Source organism: Vicugna pacos, chromosome 14, assembly GCF_048564905.1.
Source record: "Vicugna pacos chromosome 14, VicPac4, whole genome shotgun sequence".
NCBI lineage: Eukaryota > Metazoa > Chordata > Mammalia > Artiodactyla > Camelidae > Vicugna > Vicugna pacos.
Window position 1 is genome coordinate 2,906,763 of NC_133000.1, and position 26,062 is coordinate 2,932,824.

General features: G+C 44.0%; 1 protein-coding gene across 2 annotated transcripts in view; it reads left to right on the plus strand.

Moving 5' to 3' along the window:
- ATP8A2 (ATPase phospholipid transporting 8A2) overlaps positions 1–26,062 on the plus strand; it is a 420,398-nt gene that overhangs the window by 111,816 nt on the left and 282,520 nt on the right. For both annotated transcript variants that reach the window (XM_072976043.1, XM_072976044.1), the window contains one exon: positions 2,186–2,250. In XM_072976043.1, coding sequence (XP_072832144.1) covers positions 2,186–2,250 — 65 coding nt within the window. The remainder of the gene's footprint in view (positions 1–2,185; positions 2,251–26,062) is intronic.

Consider the following 26,062-nt stretch of genomic DNA (forward strand, 5'->3'; position numbering starts at 1 on the left):
GTGAAGGATACGCTTCACATATTCCAAAATAAACAAAACAATCGCTTGTTTTCTCCCGCCGCCCCCACCCCAGAAAAGCCAAGGTTTCCTCATCTTAATTTATGTTTCTTTTTTAAATTGAAGTACAGTTGATCTGCAGTGTTGTGTTAGTTTCTGATGTAGCACGTAGTGGTTCAGTTATACAAGTGTATGTTCTCTTTCAGGTTCTTCTTCATTGTAGGTTATTACAAGATACTGAATATACAGTAGGTCCTTGTTTGTCTATTTTGTTTATAGTAGTTTGCGTCTTTTAATCTGAAGCTCCTAACTTAACCCCCTCTATTCCTTTCCCCTTTGGTAACTGACCACAAGTTTGTTTTTTATGTCTTTGAGTCTCTTTCTGTGTTGTAAGTAAGTTCATTTGTGTCATTTTTTAAGATTCCACATAGAAGTGATATCATATGGTGTTTTTCTTTCTCTGTCTAACTTCCTTCAGTCAGTATGATCATCTCTATGTCCATCCATGTTGCTGTAAAGCCATTCTTTTTATGGCTGAGTAGTATTCCATTGTGTAAATATACCACATCTTCTTTAGTCATCTGTGGATGGACATTTAGGTTGCTTCCATGTCTTGGCTTTTGTAAATAATGCTGCTGTGAACATGGAGGTGCATGTATCTTTCTGAATTAGAGTTTTCTCTGGACATATGCCCAGGAGTGGAATTGCTGGATCATACGGTAACTCGTTTTTAGTTTTTACAGGAATCTCCGTACTGTTTTCTACAGTGGCTGCACCAGATCACATTCTCACCAGCATCTCACCAGGAGGGTTCCTTTTCTCCACACATTTTCCAGCATTTATCATTTGTGGACTTTTTAATACCCTTCTGACCAGTGTGAGGTGATACCTCCTTGTTAGTTTTGATTTGCATTTCTCAGATAGTTAGCGTTTTGAGCATAATTTTTGTCTGTCAAATTCTATTTTGTGCCTGTGAGTAGGTTTCTTAAGGATGAAAAGAGGACACAGACGCAGCAATTCCTTGACTCGTCCATCAGTTAAAAGCCTGTCTCCTCGTCAGGTAGACACAGGTGCTGTGGAAACAGGTGTTTGGACTGTTCCTGGGAGAAAGCGCAGGCTCCTGCTGCCCGAGCACAGCAGTGGTTCCGGCCCTTCCCTGGGACGATCCCCTGCGTCCTCGCCCGAGGGTTGATACTCTTCATGCTGTTTGGTCCCGTGTCTGTGATCGTTGGTCCATTAGGGTCATAAGGGCCACGTTTCTAGGTGGAAGGACTCTTTTCTTGCCTTTTCTCAGTGAGGTAGATGGAGATGGGGCTGGTGGAAAGCCCATGTTCGTGCCAGGTCTCTCAAGGGTCACCCGAGGGTGGAGGTGGGTTGGAAGAAGGGCCCCGGTGGGCATCCCTGGGTGTGGGGATTTGAACAGGAGCCAGCAGAGGCTCTCACCTTGGTCGTGGTGTCACGGGGTGTCACCAGCTGTCACGCGTGGACCACAAAGTCTGAGTAGCAAAGGGCTCCATAGGAAATGTGCCTGCCACGCAGGAGACGCAGGAAAGGGCGGCTTGCCTAACCCGCAGAGATGCTGTGGTCTGAAAATGTGATGGGAAGCATTAAGGATTAGTACTGGGACACTCTTGTTCCAAACTTTTATTTTTTTAAACGCAGATTTCATTCTTGAAACAGGGATGGCTTTGAGCTTTTGCAGGAAAAATGACTCCGTCCTTGAATCCTAGGACTCCTTCGACACCTGCTGTTAGAATTACCTGCTTCTTTAAAAAGCAAGTGAGGGTCTTGATATTCCAGGAGGCACGTTTATGCCGGCTTGGGAGCATCGTTTGATTCCGCGTGTCTTCCTGAAGTGTTGGCTATTATTTTAGAGAACCCACAGCTCATCCTCATATCCTACAAGGATTACAGGGATAAAGGAAAATCCACAGAAAATTGACGAGTACTTATTTCAGCCATTAGTTATGAAGCCCTTCCAGGCGGTTCTATTCGCATGTCTGCAAGAGTCGCAGTCCATGGAAACGTTCCCTGCCCCCTTTCCTGTGCAGTGCCTCTGTATGAACCCATAGGCACAACATGCTAGTGAGGAAGCTACAGGAACGGAGGCTGACTTCAGATAAGCACTGACATGGTGAGTTCCTGGGGGCTGGTAAATTCACGTGTGTTGTCCTTTCTTTTATTTCAGGTTATTCCTGCCGGCTGGTATCACAGAATATGGCCCTTATCCTATTGAAGGAGGATTCTTTGGATGTAAGTAGCTTTGCCAAAGTTATATTTGCTATAACTGTGTTCATCCCTTGGTTTATTTCCACTATGGCTGGTGATCAGGGTTTGATTTTTTTTTAATCAAAAAGCAGTAGATGAAACTACGCAGTGTGTCTTCTGTTTTAGTTTCTGTATAGATGTCATTAAGTCCTCTCTTTAAACATCAAAAGAGGAAGCTCCAAACGTTGCTTCTGGTCGCACTCTATTTCGCTCACCTGGAATTGTGCAGTAAAACGGGATAGTTTTAATCCTGTCTGACTTCCGGTTATGATTGTGTTCAGTGGTGATGGACGTCTCCAGTGTGGTTGCTAAGGAGACGCTTAGGGTTTTCTTTCTAGCACAGATTTTGAAGTAAGGGTGAGAGTCAAATGTCAGGAGTTGTTTGCGTTCAGCTGGTGATGGGATACGTAGGCACCAAACTCCCTCACGTCCCAGTGCCACCAGCTCACCCGCCCCGTCACGGCCCGAAGCCACTGAGGAGACCCTGGCTGGGAGCTGGACTGAGAGTTGAGAGTGGACAGTGACCTGCTTGGTGGTTTAACAGGAAGACATGAGCTAAACACCAAGACTCCGTTTGTCAGGACAGTGAACGAGTGCATCACTGGCAGGCCCCCTCGGCCACACTTGCTGTCACTCCATCATATTTAAATGCCAGTGCCAGGACCAGTGGCAGGGTTGGTGACACTTGTAAAGGGGGAGGTACAGTCCAGAGATTTCTGTACTTGCAAACGGTGGGGCCATGAGTCCTCCTGTCAAGACCAGGGCACCCGACCAGTTCAGGACTCCAAAGGCAGGAGTCAGGGAGAATCCGTGTGCCACCGAGGCCCCACTGGCAAGATGCCCTCCTCGGGCTCGAGAGCCTCAGGAGTTGTCCCAGTGCACCCCTCAGCTTTGGGCCACTGTGTGCAAGAAGCCCAGCAGCCCCAGGTCACCTCTCATCTCCTGGACATAATCGTCACCTGCTCTGGGGGAGCGAGGAAAACCCTCACCCCACCCAAGTGTTCCCACCTCCCCTAGAGCCCCCATCCCACTTGCCTCTATTTTTCTCTCTAGAACTTCCCGTCGTTGGAAGTAATATGTATTATACGTACAGCATATATGAAACTGTATTTATACAAATATGGGAATATATTACAGAAACATACTTATATAATATTTATATATGTAGGGGAAATACACCGAAGATTTACCACCTTAAGCATTTTTAAGTGTCTATTTCAGTGGCATTGAGTGTGTTCTCATTTCACAGAGCATCACGTCCTCAAGGTCCATCCGTGCTGTGACAGGCGTCCGGATTTCCTTCCTTTTCACAGCTGAGTAGCATTCCAGTGTGTGGATGGGCCATATTGTGTTCCACGGACACTTGGGTTGCTCCACCTTTTGGTCATTGTGAATGAGGCTGCGATGAGCCTGAGTGTACAAATATCTCTTTGAGACCCTTCAGTTCTTTTGGGTATATATTTCACCCAGTAGTGAGACTGCTTCGTCACGTGGTAATTTTAGGTTTTAACTTTTTGAGGAGCCGCCATGCTTTTTTCCACACACCTCGCTTTGTGCACAAGAGTTCCAGTTTCTCCACATCCTTGCCAACATTTGCTATTTTCTGGGCTTTCCTTGGCTTGAGTTTGGATAGTAGCCATGCTGAGGTGTGCGAGGTGGTGTCTTGGTGGTTTTGATTGTGTATTTCCCTGAGGAGCAGTGATGCTGAGCGCCTTTTCGAGTGCTTATTGTCCGTTTGTGTATCTTATTTGGAGAAACGTCTGTTCAGTCCTTTGCCCATTTTAAAATTAGGATGTTGACTTTTTTTTTGTGGGTGTGTGAAAGACTTTATGTTTTGTCTTTCTTCCTCTGGTCTGTAGAATGTAAGGTCCACGGAGCCGAAATCTGATTCTGTTTTTTAACTGTGACTCTACCGCTAAAACAGTGCTTTGTGCAAATTAAGTACTCAGTTAAATGTCTGAATGAATGCAGAAGCTTCAGATGATTTCCCAGTGACCGGTCAGAACTTCCGTGTAAAGGCGGGTCTTGCCGCCGAGGCGGGGACGGGGTAGCGGGACGGGCGCCGGCGGGAGGAGGGCGGCAAGCGCGCGGTGGGGCGCCCGGAACGCGGGCTGCGCCCACCCGGCCTGGGAGCTGGGTGCGCTCAGTGTCTGTGCCCGGGGCTCCCTCGTTTCCTGAGGACCTTCTAGATCTAAGACACCCACAGTCCTAAAAGAAGCCTCTTTTTCTGGAGGTGAGGCAGAGTGAGCCTCAGGTTTCCTCTCACACCAAGCGCTCTCTGGAGTCCAGGAGATGATGGACTGTCACCCCGCCTGGCACTGTGAGACCTGCAGCCCAGGCTGGGACTTGGTTTCCCCAGACCGAGGCGTGACTTGTGAAGCCAAGCAGAAGGCTTTAGGTACATGTGCCCGGCTTCCCTTGGGAACGTGTTCGGAATGGTTTTCCCTTAACAAGCTTTCAACTTCTGTTCGTATCAGGGCTGCAGGGTCTGAGGATCTGCGGAGCAGAGCTGCAGCCACCAGGTGCTCTTTCTGGTTACATACTCGAAGGGGCACCTCACATTTCTGCCCAGAGTCCTCCGCTGCCCCATCTCCTCCACCATCCTTTAGTTTGGTTAAAGGCGTTCATATTCTCATGAAAATGTGGCTTAGTGGGCGTGGAATAAAAGCAGATCCCAGGGTAGTAAATGAGACAGTGCAGCCCTGGTGGGGCTCCCCGCCGAGCTTCTTAGGTTGCAGGGCTCTGGTGATGCAGCAGACAGGACAGGGGCCAGGGTGGGGATCACGAGTCCGGAGCACTGCACCTGCTCCCCACTTCACCTGCGTGTATGTGCTGGGGAACTCGGGGGCTTACGTCCAAGACCGAGAGCTGGCACCCATCACCCTCCCCTGACCTGCAAGTCTGTCCAGGCTAGGACTCCGAATGCTCTGAAATGATTGGGATTTCCCTCTGTTTTGAGTTTCTCAGTTGTTGCCAAAATAGCATGTCAGCTCTGGGATACAGAGGAGACCAGTGGTCGTGGAAACGAGGCACATGAGGATGTGCCCCCTGTGGGGCACAGGAGGCTGTGTTAGGATGCCAGGAGAAAACGTGATTTTTTTCTTCTTTTTTTTAAGATTAAGAAAAACTGCTGCGACTCCAGCTTTATTGATGACAGTGTATAGACTGGCACTGGCTCACTCAGTCCTATTTCTGACGTGCTAACCAAGGATGGGAGGAGGGTGGGGGGGAGGGAGGCATGGACCCTCACAAATGAGAAGGGGGCTCACGGGGGGCTCACTCATTTTGCTTTTAGCTCATTGTGAAACTTTGGAATCCTTGGAGGGGAGGGTAGAGCTCAGTGGTAGAGCGTGTGCTTAGCATGCATGAGGCCCTGGGTTCAATCCCCAGCACCTCCATTAAAGTAAGTAAATAAATAAAACTATTTGCCACCATCCCTCTCCGTAAAAAAAAAAAAAAATGTTGCCATCTGGATTACTGGCTAAATGGATTTATGGACTATATTTAGCTTTGGTTAAACTGACTCTCATAGGATGCCGGCTTAAAAGGATTTCTGTTAAAAAAAAAAAAGGACTTGCGATAACAGTAGTAAACAGAAGCTCCAACAGGACAGCACTGATGGACGCACACGCTGGTTCAGGTTCCCTTTGGCTGCTTGATGTATTAAAACAACGATCAGATCCGACAGGTTAAACAAATTTCGGCATTAGCCCCCAGGCTGCTGTCATTAATCATGCATCTTGCCCTGTGTGCATCGTCATGCTATGTGGAAACATTAGCCATGGTAAAATGGAACGGTTGGAGTTAGTGAGATTTTAAAAACTCAGAATACTGAATATGAGAAAAAAATCTGCAGTGTTATCAGCGATACTTTGAAGAGGTGTGTTTAGAAATGCTCATATGGCTGTGTGACTTATTGCATCAAATGTGGGTCGTTTGTCTCAAGCGGTGGTCGGAGCCACCCCACCAGTGACAAAAGCTCGTGTCCGGGAGCGCTGGGCATTCTGTGTGACTCAGTGCTTTCAGTCCTCCCAGCAACTTTTTTTTTTTACATTTATTTATTGAGTAATAGTCATTTTACAATGTCGTGTCAAATTCCAGTGTAGAGCACAATTTTTCAGTTATATGTGAACACATGTGTATTCATTGTCACATTTTTTTTCACTGTGAGCTACCACAAGGTCCTGTATATATTTTCCCCCAGCAACTCTTAAAGGTAATGAGATTTTCCTTTTTCAAGGCTGGTGCTAAAATATGTGAAAATTTCTCTTATTTTTTCTAGCTGCCTGATAATAAATTCCTGATAAGATTTACCTACTTGGTAGGATCGCCTAATGGTTGTATTTGTTCTTCAGCATCTTAAATTCAAATTATAAACCTTCTGGAAGGTATTCTAGTCCAACTGAGCTATTCATTTGACCTTAACATTATTTCATTTAGATGCCTGCCTCCCTTTACTACCCAGAACTTAAATTTTAAAACAGTGTAAAATAAAATGATCTTTATATTTTAAAAAACCCCACATTTTCTGTCAGGCATTGGTGAGAAGTGAAATGTTCTTCTGTCCTCTCCATTGCGATAGTCGCTCGCCCCAAGTGGGCATTCATCACTTGAAACATAACTAGTTTGACTGAGGAACCATCGATTTTAAGTAATTTAAGCAGCCACACGTGGCTAGTGGTGACTGTCCTGGACCGCACAGCGCAGGTTGTTTCTAGGACCTTCCAGCACACGTCAGCAAACTATGGTCATTGGGCCAAATCTAGCTCACCACTGTTTGTTTTTTTCTTTTTGTCTCAGTTTTATTGGGATATAATTGACATTCAGCACTGTGTACATTTGGGGTGTACAGCATAGTGAATTGACTTACATACGTCATGAAATGATCACCACAATAAGTTTAGTGAACATTATCTTGTATAGATACAAAATTAAATAGAAAAGCAACGTTTTCTTGTGATGAGAACTCTTAGGACTCACTCTGTCAACTTTCACAGATGACACTCAGCAGCGATCATCATATGGGTCACGTTGCACATGACATCCTCAGGACTTACTTACCTGATGCTTGGAAATTGGTACCTTTTGACCAGCTTCATCCAGTTCCCCCTCCTCCCATGCCCACCTCTGGCACCCACAAGTCTGATCTGTTTTTCTACGAGTTTGTTTGGTTTTGAAGTGTAATTGACTAACAGCACGGTTAGAGTTCCTGTGATACAGCATAGTGATTTGACCACGTGTTTTGTAAAGTTTTATTGGAATACAGCCATCTACGTGTGGTCGATGGCTGCTTTAGTGCTGTGACGGCTGAGCTGGCTAATTGCAGCACAGCACAGATGACCCACAAATCTGACTGTCACTGTCCTGTTTTTTGCAGCATGTTGTTTGTGGAAACTGACCCAGTTCTAGTTCCATTTTCCGCTATTGCTGAGCCTCTAAAACGGTGTATTTTGGAATGTTAACAGGCATTATGAGAGAAATGGGATTTGGGGCTAATTTGGGGAGCTACGGAGTTGTAATTAATTAAGTAGGCTTTCCTACCGCAAGTTTTGTGTACTCTTTAAAATTTTTTAAATTGTTTAAATTAAATTTTTAAAAATTGAAGTGTAGTAAATTACAGTGTGTTAATTTCTGGTGTACAGCACAGTGTCACTCTTTAATATGTTTATTGCACTGTGAATCTTAAGAGAGGTTGGTATAGAGTATTTTCTTAACCAAACTTACCTAACCACTGAATTTCTTTTTGGATGAGTAACACTTGTGATAAACAACACAGATTTAGAAATGTTGCTTTTAAAAATAGAGTTTTCCTCTTGACAGATGATGGAAAGTAAAAAGCATATGAAAAGGAATGCACAGAGTAAGAAAACAGAAAAATGCATTTTTAACTTATGAATGTATATTAAATCAGCAGATATTTGAGTGCTTTTAATAGGCCGGGCAGTTTGCTAGAATTGTGGACACAGCAATTCATGATGATATATTCTCGACTCTCCTCAGGTTTCTGTTTTAGCTGAGAAAACAACCGTTCAATCCTGACTTGGACAGTTAAGTTCTTTTTGTGGCAGTTGCCATGAAGGAAGAGTATGGGTGTGCTCAGTACGTCCGGCAAGGGCGGGGGCCGGCGGGCTTTCTCTGGGAAGGACGAGATAGTAAATATTGCATAGATTTCGTGTGCTGTGGCTCTGGGTCACAACTCCTCATTTCTGCCCTTTAATGAGAGAGCAGCAGGCGGTGGACGGACACACACACTCGTGCATACATTGCTGTGAGTCACACACACATGTACATCTGTCTCTCTGCACTCACATTTTTCTCCAGTATTTTCCAAAAATGACTGCGTAAGTCATACAGGAAGTCTCAACGACATTTTAGAGAATTTGTTCTCATTTGTCTCATGTTCCATGAACACAATTCCCTGAACCAACAAATCAGTCATAAAAAAAATCAGTCATAAAAAAGATCATTATGGAAATTAGTGCTCTTGAGAGGGAGGGTGTGGCTCAGTAGGCACAAGGTCCTGGGTTCCATCCCCAGCACCTCCATTAAATAAAAAAATGATAATAAATAAAATAAATAAATATTACCTCCCCCCAAAAATGAACAAAAAATAATAATAAAATAAAATTAAAAAAGAGAAAATTAGTACTCTTGGAAATTTTAAAACTACACTTACAAGTAATTCAGGCATCCAAGAGAGAATCATACTGGAAATCAGAAAAATAGAGCTGCGTGGCTGAAAAATATTTTGCATCAAAACTCGAGGGATGTGAATTTCCCAGAGAGAGAAATTTGTAGCATCTCTGCTTGTTCTGTAAAAGAAGAAAGGCTTAAAACCAGTGAGCTCTTCATATAATTTAAGATGTTAGCAAAAGAGCAAGTGAAGACCAACAAAATTTGAAAGTTGATTCTCCAAAAGGACTAGTGAGGTTAACACACACAAAGCTGCTCAAGGGGGAAAAAAACCCAACAATGTTAGGAATGAGTGAAGAGAAATAGCTCCGGGTAGAGAGGGCAGCGACTAGAATAATACGAAAGCTCTGTGTAAATAAACTTGAGGCTTAGGTGAAATGGGTAATTACCTAGGAAAAATATAAAACTTTAGACTCGAAGAAATAGGAAACCTGAATAACCCTGCAATTCTTACAGAAATAGTGTCATTACTTTTGATTTTTCCTCCAAAGAGAACGCTAGACACCCTTGTGATGTCTATAGTCTGGTTTTGTCAAGCATCAAAGAACAAACGGTTCTAATTTTACACAAAATCTTCCAGAAAATACAAAGTCAGTACTTTTCAGTGAAGTTTGATGCTGACAGTAACCTTCAAATCAAAACCAAAAAGGGCAGAATGATGAGGAAAAATTGCAGGTCAACCTCAGCTCTGAACTGGGAGTCACTTTCTTTGATAAAAAGATGGGCAAACCGAATCCAATAATATAAAGAAAATCATACATGTGATCTGGTTGGGCTTAATTCCAGGAATGGAAGCCTATGTTTTCTTTAGAAAGATCTGTTATGAATATACTTTACCTCATTTACAGATGAAAGAAAAAACACAATTATCTCAACTGCAGAAAAAAAATTACTATTTGTTTATCATTAGCCAACAACAGCAACAAACTTTATAAATTCTGGAGTAAGAGTGGACTTTCTTGACCTGAAAAGGTACATCCACCAAATCCTCTGTCCAGTATTCATGGTCACTGCTTCTGAAGCAGAGAGACACGCACGTTCCCTGCCAGTAGTCCCGCTGATTGCTACATGTCCTGGATTGCTAGATGGTGTTTAAAAGAAACAAGACATTTCAGGCAGCTGAAGCGCCATGCCCCCTCCGCCTCCATCCCGCTGCCTGAGGGAACGCACTGCCGGGCACGCCGGTTTCCTTTCCTGTCCCCGTGTGTGTCCGTGAGCCCTGTAGACCCGGCTGTTGGACTGTTCACTTTCATGTCAGTGAGGTCACATTTTGTGTATCTTTGTGCAGTTCGCTTTTTCTCACCAGTGTTTTTGATATTTATTCATGGTGATAAATCTGGCCCTAGTTCGTGGCTGCACAGCACTTAAAACTTGGTGGCAGACATTTAGGATCGCTTTCCATTTTTGTGTTATGGCCAGCGCGGCTGAGAAGGTTGTAGTTCCCTGTGTTCCTGCACCTGAAACAGAAACCCAGCTCCTCGGTGAGCACGTGTCCCCTGCTGCCCGGTACTGCTTAGTTCCTCTCTGGAGTGGTTCTAACCCGTCTCCCTTTCTCTGGGAGCGTGTGCAGGTTTCCATGGCTCCAAATCCCCATCCGCATGGATGCCCCATCCTTAGTACAACAGACAGAAAAGTGTGCCACTTTGCCATCTTTGCGGAAGGCTGGCAGTCACCTCTTAACGGGGCTTATTCATACCGCTTCCCAGCTACTCGGGGAAAGTCTGCAGCGTGTTCCTTTGCCCTGGTTGATGACAAGTTCTTCTGGGACCTTTGTGACGAATTGTGTTACCAGTATTTGAAACATTACTCTCTTTTTAAGGATCGTGGACTCATTTGCCTGACACGCCTTTTTGGTACTCTTCCTCTCTTTCCCTTTGTGGGTAAGTGGTTTCTCAGCCCCGGAGGCATGGATACGAATCCTTTCCTTGCTTCCCTTCTCCACTGACCACTTAACAACATCCGACTTTTAAGAGCACTGTTTGGTACAGCTTATCTTGTCAGATGCTCCAAGTCCCTGCCTAGTTACCTGTTTGGGGATCTAGAGAGAAAGCGATACTTCCAGGGTGCCCCACTTCTGGAACATTCATTTTCCATTTCTGAATCATGAGTGCCAGGAGTCACCCTTTGTTCCTTTAAAAAGATACATTAACAAAATCTGATAGGTTGGCTTAGGTCATAGGGTACAAATTGTTGTGGGCAACTGGCCCATGTGGCTTTCATTGGGCATAATAATAGTAAGCCTTTGACACGTGTGGCAGCTGCTCCTGTCTCCAGCCAGGATCAGGGCTTAGAGGGTGGTGCGTGTGTAATTTAAGCAGTAACGTAGAGATTAAATATGTAATTGGAATTGATTTTGCAGAATAAAACTGAAGTCTGCTGTATCTTGAAAAGGAAATTATTGCAGACATCTAAATAGCTTACTGTATAGTTTAATTACAGTTTTAGTAGTAGACAAGACTGAACTGATAAATCTCTGCAAGGAGATGCAAGTTGGACTTAAAATCGTATTGCATTTGTATGGAAATCAGAAGAGCTATAATGCCAACCTGAATGTAAAACATTTCATTTCCTTTAAGTTAATTTTTTTTGACTATAATTATATGGAGAGTTACTATTTCATGGCTATATACAATTTTTTATCATCATCTGATTAATTTAAGGTCTTTCTTGTTACTTATGTGGTATTTGCAGTAGTTAGATAATAGGTTTTAGTTTTAGAGATTGATTATTTTTGTATCTGAATTTATGTAAATTTTGGGATTTTCTGTTCTGTTGAATCCATGAGTTAGAACTGGTTTTCGATATTTCAGGTCTTTCTGGTGAGAATTGACCGGACAGTTTTGTGAGGAGGCAGTGATTTGCAGAGAATGGAACTGAAAACTAGCTTATCTGACAAAAACTCTTAAGTTAGGTACAGAGAAAGGCAAAAACTCTAAAGTTAGATATTAGATACCTAAAAACCCAGACGTTTGCTTTGCTGACCGGATTCTTACTTCTTGTTCCTTGACTTTGTTGTTTATTGTGGTTTTACCTACAAATTTCTTGAGTTTACTAACTCGTTTGAATTCCGTCATGCCATTTGCCGAGTTACTGACATTTTCCCCATGGCTTTTCTTCATTACTGCAGAATCAGAAAAACTAGAGTGATTGTGGGGAGGTTATTTTAAGAAACACCCCTCCTCCTTCACTCCTGTCTCTGAGCCCCCCCATCAACCTTACTGTTTACACTTAAAATACAAACAGGAGATAAGAGCTAATAGATAAACCGAAAGAGAAGTTTTACTGTTTTCCAAGACCGCAGTTGGTAGTGCAACCACGTGCATGTTTGGAATTTGATGCTGCTAACCCCTCCCTGTCCACTCCATCTACCAGCCCCTCTGCCTCAGGACACATTGTTTATATCAGCTAACTTATGGGTTCCCGTGTTTTGTAGGATCAATGTAAACAATACAGAAGTTGATTATTGGTCTGTAAATTACGTGCGAGTTCCCAGCATAGGGAACTCACGTCATATTCATGAAAGCAGCGTTGGCATTCGGGGCCAGGTGCCCATCCTGTAGCAGAGCCGGACCCTGTGGGGATGTCCAGGGTCAGACCCCTCCCCCATGACCTCTGCTGCAGCTCCTCTCTGAAGCACCCAGATAGTAGTATCTCATGTATATTTCCTGAGTTTTTCAGGTGCTTAAAACCACCACCAAAGGGAAGAAATTAACTGCTTTATGATGGAGGGCACTTGGCCCCCAAACCTTCTGGCACCTGGGGGTTGGTGGTGTTGACGCCCTGTTTCCTCCACACCAGCCAATCAGAGGATTGTGCACGGGCTGATCACATACCCTGTGACCCTCCTCCCTTACCTGGCCTTTAAATATGCTTTGCTGAAGTCCTTTGGGGAGTTTGGGGTTTTCTTAGTTAGGCATGAGCCACCCCATCCTTGGTCAGCCCTGCAGTAAACCTTTCTCTGCTCCAGACTTCGATGTTTCAGTTTGTTTGGCCTCGTGGTGCAGCAGGCGCACAAACTTGCCTTTGCTAACAATCCTATGGAAAAACATGTGTAGGAGCGTAAAGATCTCGTGAGCACGGCCGGATATTTAGGTGAGATTCCTTAATATACTCAAGAACTTAAGCTACTGATGGCATAAGCCCCTGTGTTTCATTTCACTTAGATTTCCGATTTTGCTGTCTCTGTGCGTGGGTACAACTGGCCGTGCTCTGCCACTTCTCGGACTTCAGCTGACTTTTCACGGTAGAACGTGCGGGTTGAGTGACTCACCGCGGCCACGGGTGCAGGCTTGGTTAGGAGCATGTGTTGTGTGTGTGAAGGATCCTCATCCGAGCAGACCTGAGAAGTGAGGAGCTGAGGACAGCATGGGGCAATGTGGGAAGGGGAGACGTGGAAGAGATGTTGGTGTGGGTGGGCCTCATGCAGGAGCGGGAAAGATCTGCCCTCTTGCAGCTGAGAGTGTGCTGAGATGGGCGTCAGGACGGAAGGTATCAAGCCCTCCGGGTGAGTAGAAGGTTGGCTGAGCCATCCGATTCCACCTTAGTGAGTGCTCGAACACAACTGGTCAGTAAATCTGTTTTAAGCTCTAGAGTAGTCAACAATTATACGAATGGGAGAAGAAATTGATTTTTAAAAAGACCTTGCCCCTTTTTAGAAATGGTCAGACTTAGGTTCTATGGTTAGTTCAGACTTCCTCTAGCAGGGCCACTCCGTGGGATGGGGGACCTCATGCTGCTGGTGGAAAGGTGGCGCCTAGGGCGACAGGTGCCTCAGGACTTTTGCGGGCTAGTGCGCTCCTGGACCCTGTCCAGCACGCGTTGTTGTCAGGCTCCAGGGCGATGGTGGGGCTGGCTCAGTCAGCCCCTTAGCCCTGGACTGGGAAGAACTCCCAATCGTCTACATGGCAACAATGCAACTGAAAACTGGAGTTTCTGTTTTCCAGCAGTTGGTAGGTGAGGTGACCTCAGCCAGCCCTCCTGCTGAAAATAACTAAGGCTGTTGAATTAAGATAGTTTTAAAAATAGTTTTTAAAGCATTGAAGAGAAGGGATTCTCAGGTAAAATCGAAGGGAGAGCGAGAAGGACCCCAGGAGGCCAGAGGCGCCTGGGACGGGCAGCCTCCTTGTCCCGAAGGGCTTCGGGGCCGCCACCCCCGGGCCAGGGTGAGCCAGCTTCCTGGGGGCTTGAAACCTGGGTCCTCATCGCCTGTCAGACGCAAAGCGCTCGCAGAAACAAGAGCTGAGAAGCTGAAGGTTGCGTTTTGCACAGAAAGAAAGTGATCTTGGGTGTGAGATCTGAGCACAGCGGGCTGAAAAGCAAAGAGAGTGTTAAGGACTCAGCAAACCCCAGGTTAAAACTGACTGTTCTCAGTAACGCCTGGGGATGAAACACTGATTTGGAACACGGTACATCAGTACCTTCACGTTGAGATGAGTGGGAAATAGATCTTGTGTTGAAAATTCTCATGCTGTTTGGGAAGGGTTTTCAAGCATAAATAGCTTTACAGTTGATAGAAATCTTAAGGCTCAAACCCTTTCCCCCCTTTTTGATAGATGAATGGAACAAAATGTTAGAAGTAGGCCCTGTGAATCTGATTGCTGGATACCTGACACCAAGGGTGAAAATTGGAAATCAGTGAACCAATGGTGACATTGAAAAAATTGTTTTTTTCAGTGAAATTGTGTGAAAGCATAGAGGGAAAAGGAGACCTAAACAAACATGAAAAACTGCAAGAAATGGATGATCATTATGATGGGAAGCTGTTTTTTTATTTTTATTTTATTTACTTTTTGGAAGGGTAGGTAATTAGGTTTATTTATTTATCTTAACAGAGGTACTGGGGATTGAACCCAGGACTTCATGCATGTTAAGCATGCGCTCTCCCACTGAGCTCTACCCTCCCCCAATGATGGGAAGTTAGTTTGAGGGCAGTTGATTTGAGGGTTGAGCAGTGTCTCTGCAGCAGGATTACTGATGCTGCTGTCTGGCCCGTTTTATCACTTCCTGTGCTGTGTTAGAGTGACCGGTCCACGCAGCATCCCCAGGGAAGTCATCTTATGCTAGTTACCCAGTGTCTGCCCTCTTCTCCAGCACACAACATGGTACCTTGAGACGTCGAGAAACATTTACTTAATGACCAGGAAAGATGCTCTTGATATAGCTTACCTTGTGCATTAGTGAGTATGAAACCCACTTAACTTGTGTCAAATGGCAGACTTCTTACTCCCTGGGCTGAGTGTTGGTGGAAACACTGGATGACAAAGTCACCGTTAGATTTGGCCCGTCTTTGATGAAGTCTGTTTTACTTTTCTATTTTTATTTTCTGCAACCTTTTCTGCTAACTTGGTGCTTTCTTGCCATTATTTTGGGTTTTTAGAAAAAGTACATTTAACTCCTGAAGTATTATCTTAGGCTGATGATGCTTGTAAATGTCCATATTGGAAATTCTTGATGGACTTGGCAGAGCTGAGAGATCGGTTCCTTTCTCCTGAGTATGATTTTCTTGGGTTTTATTTGATGCATTTCTATTTTTTACTGAAATGTAATTCACATATAGTGAATTCACCTTAATGCATTCTTACCCCTGTATTATAAGACATGTGCACATGGCATTTTACATTCATGTTTTAAAGTTTTGAGATAATGAAAGAGGAATCCTTCTTTCTGTAGGCAATCTTGTACATTTTGTTTTAAATTGCATTCAGATGGCAAACACTCATTAATTGGAAGTTTAGTTCATGGGGCAAAATGTGTTTCCTGTGTGCCTTTTCCAGAGAGGCCCCAGGAGGTCACTTCTCATACTGAGATGGTATCAAAGTATATATAATGGCAATAGGTAAGTGGTCTAAAACATTTACCCCAACAAAAGACTCAGTTCTGGAGAAAAACAAACAAAAAACCCTTACCCTGTAATCTGTGTTCTTCCCAACCAGAGGTGTTATTTACGGAGATTTTTGTAGTTTTTTTTTCCTTTTGTCAAATCAGATCAAAAACCATCCTACCTTTTTTAGGTGAGCCCGTTTTTCTTCATTCGGGCTAATGTTGATAGTCACCAAATCAGGTCCTGATACATAAGTGAGGGAATCGGCGAGGGGGTGGGGTGGGGGAGGGGGGATGGCTTAGGTGACAGTGGGTTCCTCTCTAGACACTTGATGGTCTGTTTTCTTTTGAAGTATTATTGAAAGATGGTTGTCAGAATCGGAAATCGTAGAGAACAAATCTGCCCGGAATCTAGAGCACATTTGCCCAAAGTTTGATGTCTTTAAAATCCACAGGAGGCCATGCATTTTGTCCTGTGGACGTGATTCAGTCACACCCTGACCCTGTGTTATTTTTTTATAAATTGAGACGTTCAGGGAATTTACATGCCAAGTGGGAGATGTGTAAAATGGAGCTCAGCAGATTTGGGGCAACTGGCAAGTTTAGTTTCTTTTGGAGAGGAAAAAAAAAATGGAGACTAGTCAGAGCGACCTGAGCAGCAGTGTGAGGGGTGAGGAGCGGATCAGGAGACAGCATTTCGTAGGGGAGTGGGAACGTGAGATGCACAACCACGACATTTCTGAAACCTAGAAAAGTGATGACTCTTGCCCTGCCCCTCCCCCTCCCTCCCATACTTTGGGAAGAGGGGAAATAATCTGAAACAAATGTTTATTTCTGTTGTGGGGTCATTACAGATCTAGGTCATCATATTAGTGTAAGAGAAAAGTTGATTTGCAAAGATTTGCTCATTTAAAAATTAGTAGGTAAGTCCATTAGAAATATTCTCAAATATCCTAAATATTTTGTTATAAATTATGAGCAACTGAATTTTAAAGACTATAGTCTGAGATGCACCCCCATCCCCCCCCAATTAAATCTGAACAGAAAAACTGGGACCATGATTTTTTTCTTAAAGGTTCTTTTTAGTATCAACGCGGAAGTGATGAAAGGGTTTTTTTTTTCCTTAATTTTTTTTTCAAGGGAGGATTTGAAGAGGTCAGTAGAAAAATCGTGTAAATTCACTGAATATATATGCTTCTTTACGCAGTCATTTTTCTGATTAGCCTCGTTTTCTGGTTTTGTCATTATGACCGGTTTTTCTTTGCTTTGGGTTCATCACCGTCATGGACTTTGGACACTGGAGGCTTTTACCTGGATGGAAACAAAACTGCTGTAACATTTCCTTTTGTAGAAAGCTCCCCCAAAGCTGATCCAAATCCATCTTTCCTCACTTGTGCCCTACAAGTCTGAGCTGGTTTACTGAACAAACCTGCCTCATTACATCCTTAGCATCTAGCAGGCCACTAACGTTTGGATGGGTACTCAGCACAGCGAAAGGCTGAATTTCCCCCTTTGTAAGTTCTGTTCCTGAGCCTCAGCCTGAAGCTCTAGGCCTGATGCTGCTCACAGGAATGATCGCTCCTTCCTGCTTTATCTTGACTCCCGGCTCCTTAATCTCTCAAAGTCGACTTGGACCTCCGTGACCTCATCTTAGGGGGTTATTCTGTTCTCTGTTGATGTCGGCGGAGGGCTTGCCGTACGACCCCTATAGCTGTAGGCTTGTTTGTTAAAGACATTCTTTGTTTTTTTTTTCAAGTTTTTAAGAAAGGTTATTATTGGCAAAGGTTTTCACTTCTATTTTCTTTTATAGTACAACATTAAAAACCTTTGTAATTGGAATGTAGTTGATTTACAATGTTAGTTTCAGGTGTATAGCACAGCGATTCAGTTATACATGTATTTTTTTTCTTTTTAGATTGTTTTCCTTTATATGTTATGACAAGAAATTCCACATTACTATGTATAAAATAGATAAACAAGGGCCTACTGTATAGAAACTATGTCTAAGACATTGTTTCATGATGTCAGAGCGCTTTGAAGTGTCTCACACGCAGGCAGGTGGGGGTGAGGACACCTACTGAGCTGAAGTCCCTGAGAAGCGTGTTCTCTGACGGGAAGCTGCCCTGCGTTTTCCTGCGTATGTTTCTTTTCTACTTGACTGGTTAGCAGAGCCCTCACTTTTCCTGCCTTTGATGGCCTGTGTCAGCCCCTGAAACACAGCTTTCATGGCTTAGAAAGAGACCGTAGGTTAAGTCAAGGGGCTGGAGTTCCTATTATCACCGATTTGTACCTGTGGTCTATGATATAGAAGTGAAAAAGGAGAGGAGTTTGGAGGAAATTAAACTTTAGAAACAGCCTCTGGTTGACTGAGTTATAAGCTTGACTCTAATTTTTGTCACTGTAGGCGAGGGCTTTCTTTACCGTTTCAAACTTCATCTCAATTTAATTTATATTTTCTAGGCTGTTGGGAGACACAGTTAACTTTAACAAACACGCGACTTTGGTCTTTCTGTATGGTTTTGATGGCACCTGTGTTGTGAGATATTGCAGGAGGGCTGAATGGTGTACTCCCAAAGCACAAATCACAGTATTTCCTCCAAATTATAAGTACAAAGGGCACTGGAGATACGTGTGCAATTATGTCTTTAGCACGTTGGTGATTTGCTGCGAGTTGGGTAAAGTCCAAGTTGTATGAATGACACTTGCCCAAGGGTGGTCTCGTCTACGTGAGCGGCTTTTCAGAAAAATAGTCAACTTACCCAAATAGAGTGATTAGAACAATTTTCCTGGTGACCACCCCTCTAAGTTTTCACTTCTGTTTCAGCTCCTGTGAGTTAACAACTGTGTATGATTTTAAAAGAAGTCCCTTCCGTCTGCAGGGGTGTGTTGCTGGTGGCTTACTTAAATTGGTGATATCTGTAAGGTTTTGCATTTGAATCGTCTCCCAATGAGGCCAGAGAGGATGCTTGACTTTAATGCTGTAAGGAAAACTTCACAGCAGCGACAGATCAGGCATGATCAATGACACGCAGTCACATTTTGGGGGAAAAGAACTTTCAGTAGGAAGGGCGTGTGATGAGAAGAAAGACGTAGAGCTGTGGAGGGAAAAGAGATTGGTTGCGGGGTTTCCAAAGGCATGTTCGCCTCGGCCGTCAGAGGCATAGATGCTGGTCCCTAGGAGGACACACAAGTTGGAGTCCAGTCACCAAGAGATGTGCCAAGGTTCTCTAAGAGAGAATCTCCTTGTTTATCAGATCCCTCCAATGCAGGCTTTGAATATGTGAAGTGTTTCACGCGGGCGTAGAAATGTGGTCATGCGAGGGCGACTTCAAATACGTGGCTCTTAACCCCTGAAGTTTCCTGCGCCATGTGAAGTAATTGTCTGAAATTACACGCGCTGCTGTAGTGATTGAACTCCAGCTGGGAACTGAGCCTTCAGGTTTAAAGATACACAGGCCCGGGCAATTCAGGGATGATTAAATTACGCCTCCTGTGGGAACCGCCATCCGTGGGCTGGAGTGGTGGGCAGGGTCTAGGGGAAGCGGGGCGATGGGTGTCTGGTTGCAGCTTTGCTCGTGTGGGCTGGTACCCCTTCCTAAGAAGGGAGGGGTTTTTTATTAGTTCTTATTTTTTTATTGGAGTGTTGTTGATTTACAATGTTAGTTTCATGTGCACAGCAAAGCGATTTGGTTATATACACACATACGTATGTACACTTTTTCATATTCTCTTCCATTACAGCTCATTACAAGAAAAATTGAATATAGTTCCTTGTGCTATACAGTACGTCCTTGTTTATCTATTTTATATGTAGTAGTTTGTATCTGCTAATCCCAAACTCCTAGTTTATCCCTCCCTTCCTTTCCCTCTGGTAACTATAAGTTTGTTTTCTATGTCTGTGAGTCTCTTTCTGTTTTGTAAATAATTTCATTGATACCTTTTTTTTTTTTTTAGATTCCACATAGAAGTATATCTTATGAGATTTGTCTTTCTCTGTTTGACTGGCTTCACTTTGTATGATAATCTCTTGGTCCATCTATGCTGCTGCAAATGTCATTCTTTTCTAAAAAATAACTGGGTCAAATGAGGTCTAGACTGAAGGTCACAATGGTGTGTAGTCATGTATTCACTTGATAATGGCCACACAGTCAGGCTGTGAGCACTTTCTCAGGGCCCAGGACAGACACCACAGCTGACCCGGATGCTCATGCTCAAGGTGACCACAGGCTAATGGCAGTGACAGACCAGTTGGGGTACATAGGACAGGAGAGTGACAGAACGGCGACTGCCAGGCCACGGCGGGGTCACGCTGACCTGCAGGAGAGAGACTCGTCCCCAAATCAGACGGAGGACCGGGCTGTTCTCAGTACAATATTCACACTGAGACGCGGGAGGGGGGCAGCCTTGAGGACGGAGTCGAGTCCCACAGCAAAAGGCGTGTTGGAGCGCCAGCACCTGAGACTGCGCCCTTCTTTGGACCCAGGGCCTTTGCAGCCAGTACGACTGTGTTCTCATGAAAATGGGAGATTTGGACGTGACGGACACAGAGAGAAAGCAGGGCCGAGACCCAGGGAGCAGACGGGGACCTGTGAGCCGAGGTGCACCTGAGGCCGCCAGGGACTCTCCTCTTCAGTCTTTAGGAGGAACCAGCCCTGCTGACACCTTGATCTTGGGTTTCTCACCTCTAGACTTGTGAGGCACTCATTTCTGTTGTTCAGGCCCCAGAGTGTGGTGCTTTGTTACGGCAGCTCGAGCTGACCAGCACAGGCGGTGTCGCTCAGGCAGAATCCGGAAGGGGAGGAGGGGGTTCAGACTGCAGGGTCAGGACGAGCGGAAGGCGGGGGCGATGGAAACAGGCAGCGTGTAGATCTGACAGAAGGAGAGACACTGTGTGACCTAGATAGAATGACTCCACGTTGTAAAGATCTCAGTTCTTCCTAAGTTAATTCACAAATTTAATTCATACCCAATAAAAACACCAAAGCACTTAAAAAAGGAAAGAAAACAGTGCAGTGTGTCTGTGAGTGTGCCCTTCAGAAACTGAGTCTTACTGGGGGCTGCGGGCTGTCGGAGATTTTTTTTCCTTGGGAAGTAATCACCGCAGTAAGTCTACCACCCCTCACCTGGTGTACTGACAGTGTTTTCCCTTGTCATGAAAACTTTCAAGATCTGCTCTCTTAGCAACTTTCAAATGTGCCGCAGTCTTACTGTGGGCCCTGCTGCACTTTACATTAGCAGGACCGCTGTGTTTTATACTTAAGTTTGTACCTTTTGGCCCCCTTTCCCCATTTTGCCCACCCCTCCTTTGCCTCCCTACCTCTGACAACCAGTGCCTTGTTGTCTGTATCTACGAGCTTTTTTTGTTTCTTTTGTTTCGTGTTGTTGTGAGACCCCACGTTGCTGCAGACGGCGATTTCCTTTTTTTATGGACGAGTAATATTCACGTATGTTTGGATCTTGTTTCCTTTGTCCGTTCGTGTGTCAGTGGACACTTAGGTGACTTCCGTATCTTGGCAGTTGTAAAGAGCACTGCAGTGAACGTGGGGGTACAGGTATCTTTTCGAGATAGCGTTTTTGTTTTCTTCAGATAGTTACCCAGAGGTGAAATTGTTGGCTCATATGGTAGTTAAATATTTTTAATTTTTTGAGGGACCTCCATACTGTTCTCCACAGTGGCTGCACCAATCACATTCCCACCAGCAGTGCAGGAGGCTCCCTCTTCCCCACAGCCTTGCCGACAGTTGTTATTTCTTGTCCTTTTGATAACAGCCATTCTGACAGGTGTGAGGTGGTGTCTCACTGTGGCTTTGATTTGCCCTCCCTGATGGTCAGTGATACTGGGTACCTTTTCATATGTTTGTCTTCTTTGGAAAAATGTCTGTTTAGATCTTCTGCCCATTTTTTAATTGAATTTTTTTTCTTTTGCTATTGAGTTGCGTGAGTTCTTTATAGATTTTGGATATTAACCCCTTATCATACATGATTTGCAAATATTTTCTGTCAAACGACATATTGCCTGTTCATTTTCTTGCTGGTTTCCTTTGCTGTGCAGAATCTTTTTAATTTTATGTAGTCCCACTTTTTCATTTTTACTTTTGTTGCCTTTACTTTGGGTGTCAAATCCAAAAAATCATCACCAAGGCCAATGTCAAGAAACTTACCACCAATGTTTTCTTCTAGGTCTTTATGGTTTTTTGGTCGTAGATTGAAATCTTCGACCCAGTTTTAGTTTTCGTACGTGGTGTGAACTAGTGGCCTGGTTTCGTCCTTCTGCGTGTGACCGGCCAGCTTCCCCAGCACCATTTATTGAAGAGACTGTCCTTTCCCTGTTGCATATTCCTGGGTCTTTGTTGTAAATTAATTGACCGTGTGTGTGTGGCTTTATTTCTGGACTCTGTTCTGTTCATTGATCTATGTGGTTGTTTTTCTGACGATACTATACAGTTTTGGTTACTTTGTCATGTAGTTTGAAATCAGAGAGCTTTGTTTTCCAGCTTTGTTGTTAAGATTGCTTTGGCTGTTCAGGGTCTTGTGGGCTTCCATACAAATTTTAAGTATTTTTCCCTACTTTTGTGAACTAGACCATTGGAATTTTGTTAGGGATTGCGCTGAATCTGTGGATTCTTTGGGTAGTATGGACAGCGTAACAATATAAATTCTTGCAGTGCATGAGCCTGGGATATCTTTATGTTTGTCTCCAGTTTCTTTTATTCTCTCACGGTTTTCAAGATACAAGTCCCTCACCTCCTTGGTTAAGTTCGTTGCTAGGTATTTTATTCTTTTTGATGCAGTTACAGTGGGATTGTTTTCTTAGTTCCTCTTTGTTAGTTCTCTGTTAGTGTATAGAAATGCAACAGATTTTTGTGTATTGGTTTGTATCTTCTAACTTTACTGAATGAGGTTAGTAGTTCTGGTGGAGTTAGCAGTTTTCTGGTGGAGTCTCTGAGGTTTTCTACACATAATATCACGTTATCTGTGGATAGTGACAGTTTGACTTCTGCCTTTCTGAGTTGGATGCCTTTTATTTCTTTTTCTTGCCCGATTATTTTCTTTAATCAGTCATTTAATCCTGTAGATTGTCTTCATGCATTTCTTTCTTCTGATCTTCTCTGGGAATATTCTTTTGCTTTGATGTAATAACTCAAAAAATAAACATCTTTACTCTGTTTCATTTGGCATTTGAAGAGCTGCCAGATATTTTGCATTAGGCTAGATGGCACGTATGAGATGTCGAACTTCATGGTAGCTTTTGGGGGGACGGTGTCCTGATGTGGAGGCGATGATGTAAATCGGAAGGTGGGGCCCCTCCCGGCGTCCTCTGGTTTTCCGTCTCTTTCCTCGCAGTGGTCACCCATCTCCTTCCCACCACAGACTTTCCCTCTGGTTTTCCTTTTCTCTCTGTGTAGGCCAGCGTGGCTTCTGTTTTCCAGCATAAACCCCCTGACCTCAAAGGAAGAAATGCTGGCTTAACATACAGCATAAATTGGTCTTCTTTCTATGACAGCTTTATACTAATATTTTTATTATTTTGATATTTGAGACAGAGCTTCACATGTGGGGGAAAGAGGTGATATAATATTACAGTTCACATGGCAGCCACTGTTTAAGTTTATGGCAAAATCAATGACTTGAGAAAGGGCGCCGCATGCACAGCGCTGAAAGCTTTGTGTTGGCAATGTCGTCCAAAGAAAGTGGCTCTTACTATTCCGCCGTAGACCTGGACGCCATGCTCATGCTGTTGAGGACACTTTGGTTTTCCTTCCCTGAGCAGGGAAGTGGGAGAGAAAACCAGGCCTAGGGTTTTTTTGTATGCTTGTCTTCTGGTGTTTTATTTCTAAGTGAATTGAGACCATATGGTCACATAAACCCGAAGCTAGGTGGTTCAGAGGTTTGATTTCGTGGCCTTGAGATGTTTCTAGTTTTGCCCACAATTAGTGGGAAATAATGTGTTCGTGTAATAACTTACAACTCACACAGACCGACCGGTGAAAAAGCCCACTTCAGGTGGCTTTTGTGTCCAAGAGAAGTGGCAGGTCTCCGTACAGACACTCCTCACAGGAGCCAGAGCCCTTTCCCTTTCTCTCTGATGACATTTGCTTGGGGTGACGCTTATTTTGCAGGTCAGCTTCCCTGCCAGGATGTCCCAGCCCTAGCCCTCATTTCACAGGCACCAGTGTTCACCCCTCTTGGATGGAGCTCAGCTCCAGGCCAACAACTTTAAGTGACGGAGCTGTGGTTTGTGTAGTTGGTTGCTGTTAATGTACTCTCAGGAATAGAAAGATCTTCCCCATATTCCCTTGAGGGAGAGGCTCTACAGGAAATCTGGAGACAGCCCTTATGTTGATACACATAAAATATGCTTCTTAGGAATCCGTGTTGTGACCGTCAGATGAGCTGAGTCACGACTGAGACCCTGAGCAATTTGATTGGCTCACGAACAGGATGTTTGTTCTCTGTGGATAGTGTAGACCTACCGAAGGTGACTACATCATTTGCTGAAAAGAAGTCCTTAGAGTTCATTTCTCATGCGTCATTTTAATTTACGAGAGCAGTGGATGCGCCTGGGCCCGACCTGGCATGTTTTCTGGGGGTTAAGTCTGGTCCAGGGCCTTTGGCTGTGCTGGAGGCCGCAGGCTTCCCGCGAAGGGCCTCTCTTGTTAGAGCTTAATTGCAGCATTTGCATCTTGAGTTGTTGACTATGGATTTTTAAACCAAGGACTCAGTGTGATTTGCTTTCCAGTTTCTGATCCAGTAAGCAAACGACTTTTCCCAAGGAGTTGTTCAGTAAGGGAAAGCCATGTATGTGATTTTTTTTGCCTGGGGAACAGCTAGTCTTCAGAACTTACAATGGCCCCATCCACCTCTGCAAGGATGGAAATACTCATTTGCTCCGTCCAGTGGGGCACCCTCTGGTCACACTGGCTGGTGCACCTGGGGAACTGAACATTTTATTTTGCTGAGTTTAAGTGTAACTGGCCACGAGTGGCTGGTAGCTACCTTACTGGACACTGTGGGCTGGTAGCTACCATGTTGGGCACTGTGGATTTAGAACATTTTTTGAAGACTGAAGACACTTTAGAATATATTTAAGGTACTTTGCAGGGTATCTTTCTATTTTTGGTCCTAAGTTGATTTGAGAAGAGGCTTTTTTAAAAATTTGCATTCTTTTTTATTGAAGTACAGTCAGTTTACAATGTTGTGTCAATTTCTGGTGTACAGCATCATGTTTCAGTCCTACATGTACACACATATCTTCCTTTTCATATTCTTTATATCATTATAGGCTATTACAAGACACTGGATACAGTTCCCTGTGCTGTACAGTAGGACCTTGTTTCCCTATTTTATATATAGTACTTTGCATCTGCTAATCTCGAACTCGCAATTTATCCCTTCCCACCCTCTTTCCCACTGGTAACTATAAGCTTGTTTTCTATGTCTGTGAGTCTGTTTCTGTTTTGTAAATAAGTTCATTTATGTCTCTTTTAGATTAGATACATATGGTACAAGTGATATATGGTATTTTTCTTTCTCTTTCTGGCTTACTTCACTTAGAATGACGATCTCCAGGTCCATCTATGTTGCTGCAAATGACATTATTTCATTCCTTTTTATGGCTGAGTTGTATTCCATTGTATAAATATACCACATCTTCTTTATCCAGTCATCTGTCGATGGACATTTAGGGTGCTTCCTTGTCTTGGCTGTTGTAAATAGTGCTGCTGTGAACATTGGGGTGCAAGTATATTTTAGAGCTAGAGTTCCCTCTGGATATATGCCCAGGTGTAGGATTGCTGGATCATAGGGTAAGTCTATTTTCAATTTTCTGAGGAATCTCCGTACTGTTTTCCATAGTGGCTGCACCAAACTACATTCCTACCGGCAGAGTCAGAGGGTTATTAGTGATCATGGTGATGATGTTGTGGCCAATTGATGTAAGTGTGTCTCTGGGAAAAGTTCCACATCCCAGGAGTTTAGGTGTGGGGTAAATTGCATGTAACGTAGCGCTAGCTAAATCAAGACCATAGTGGAACAGTACCTCGCAATTTTTTTTTGTTGATGGAAAAACCACTTGGATATTAAAAGTGTTAGAGAAAAAACAAAGAACTTTAATACTGTCTCTAAAAATCTGCAAAACTTCACCAGAAAATGTAAGATTTAAAGTAGATTAACTCAGTCAGACTTGACAGAAGCAGGAGCTGCCTCTGCTTTTGGCTCTTGCTGTTTCAGGAGATGGCGTCTCCAAGTGAGTTGTCAGAAAAGCTGTCAGGTTTCCCTGGGGACC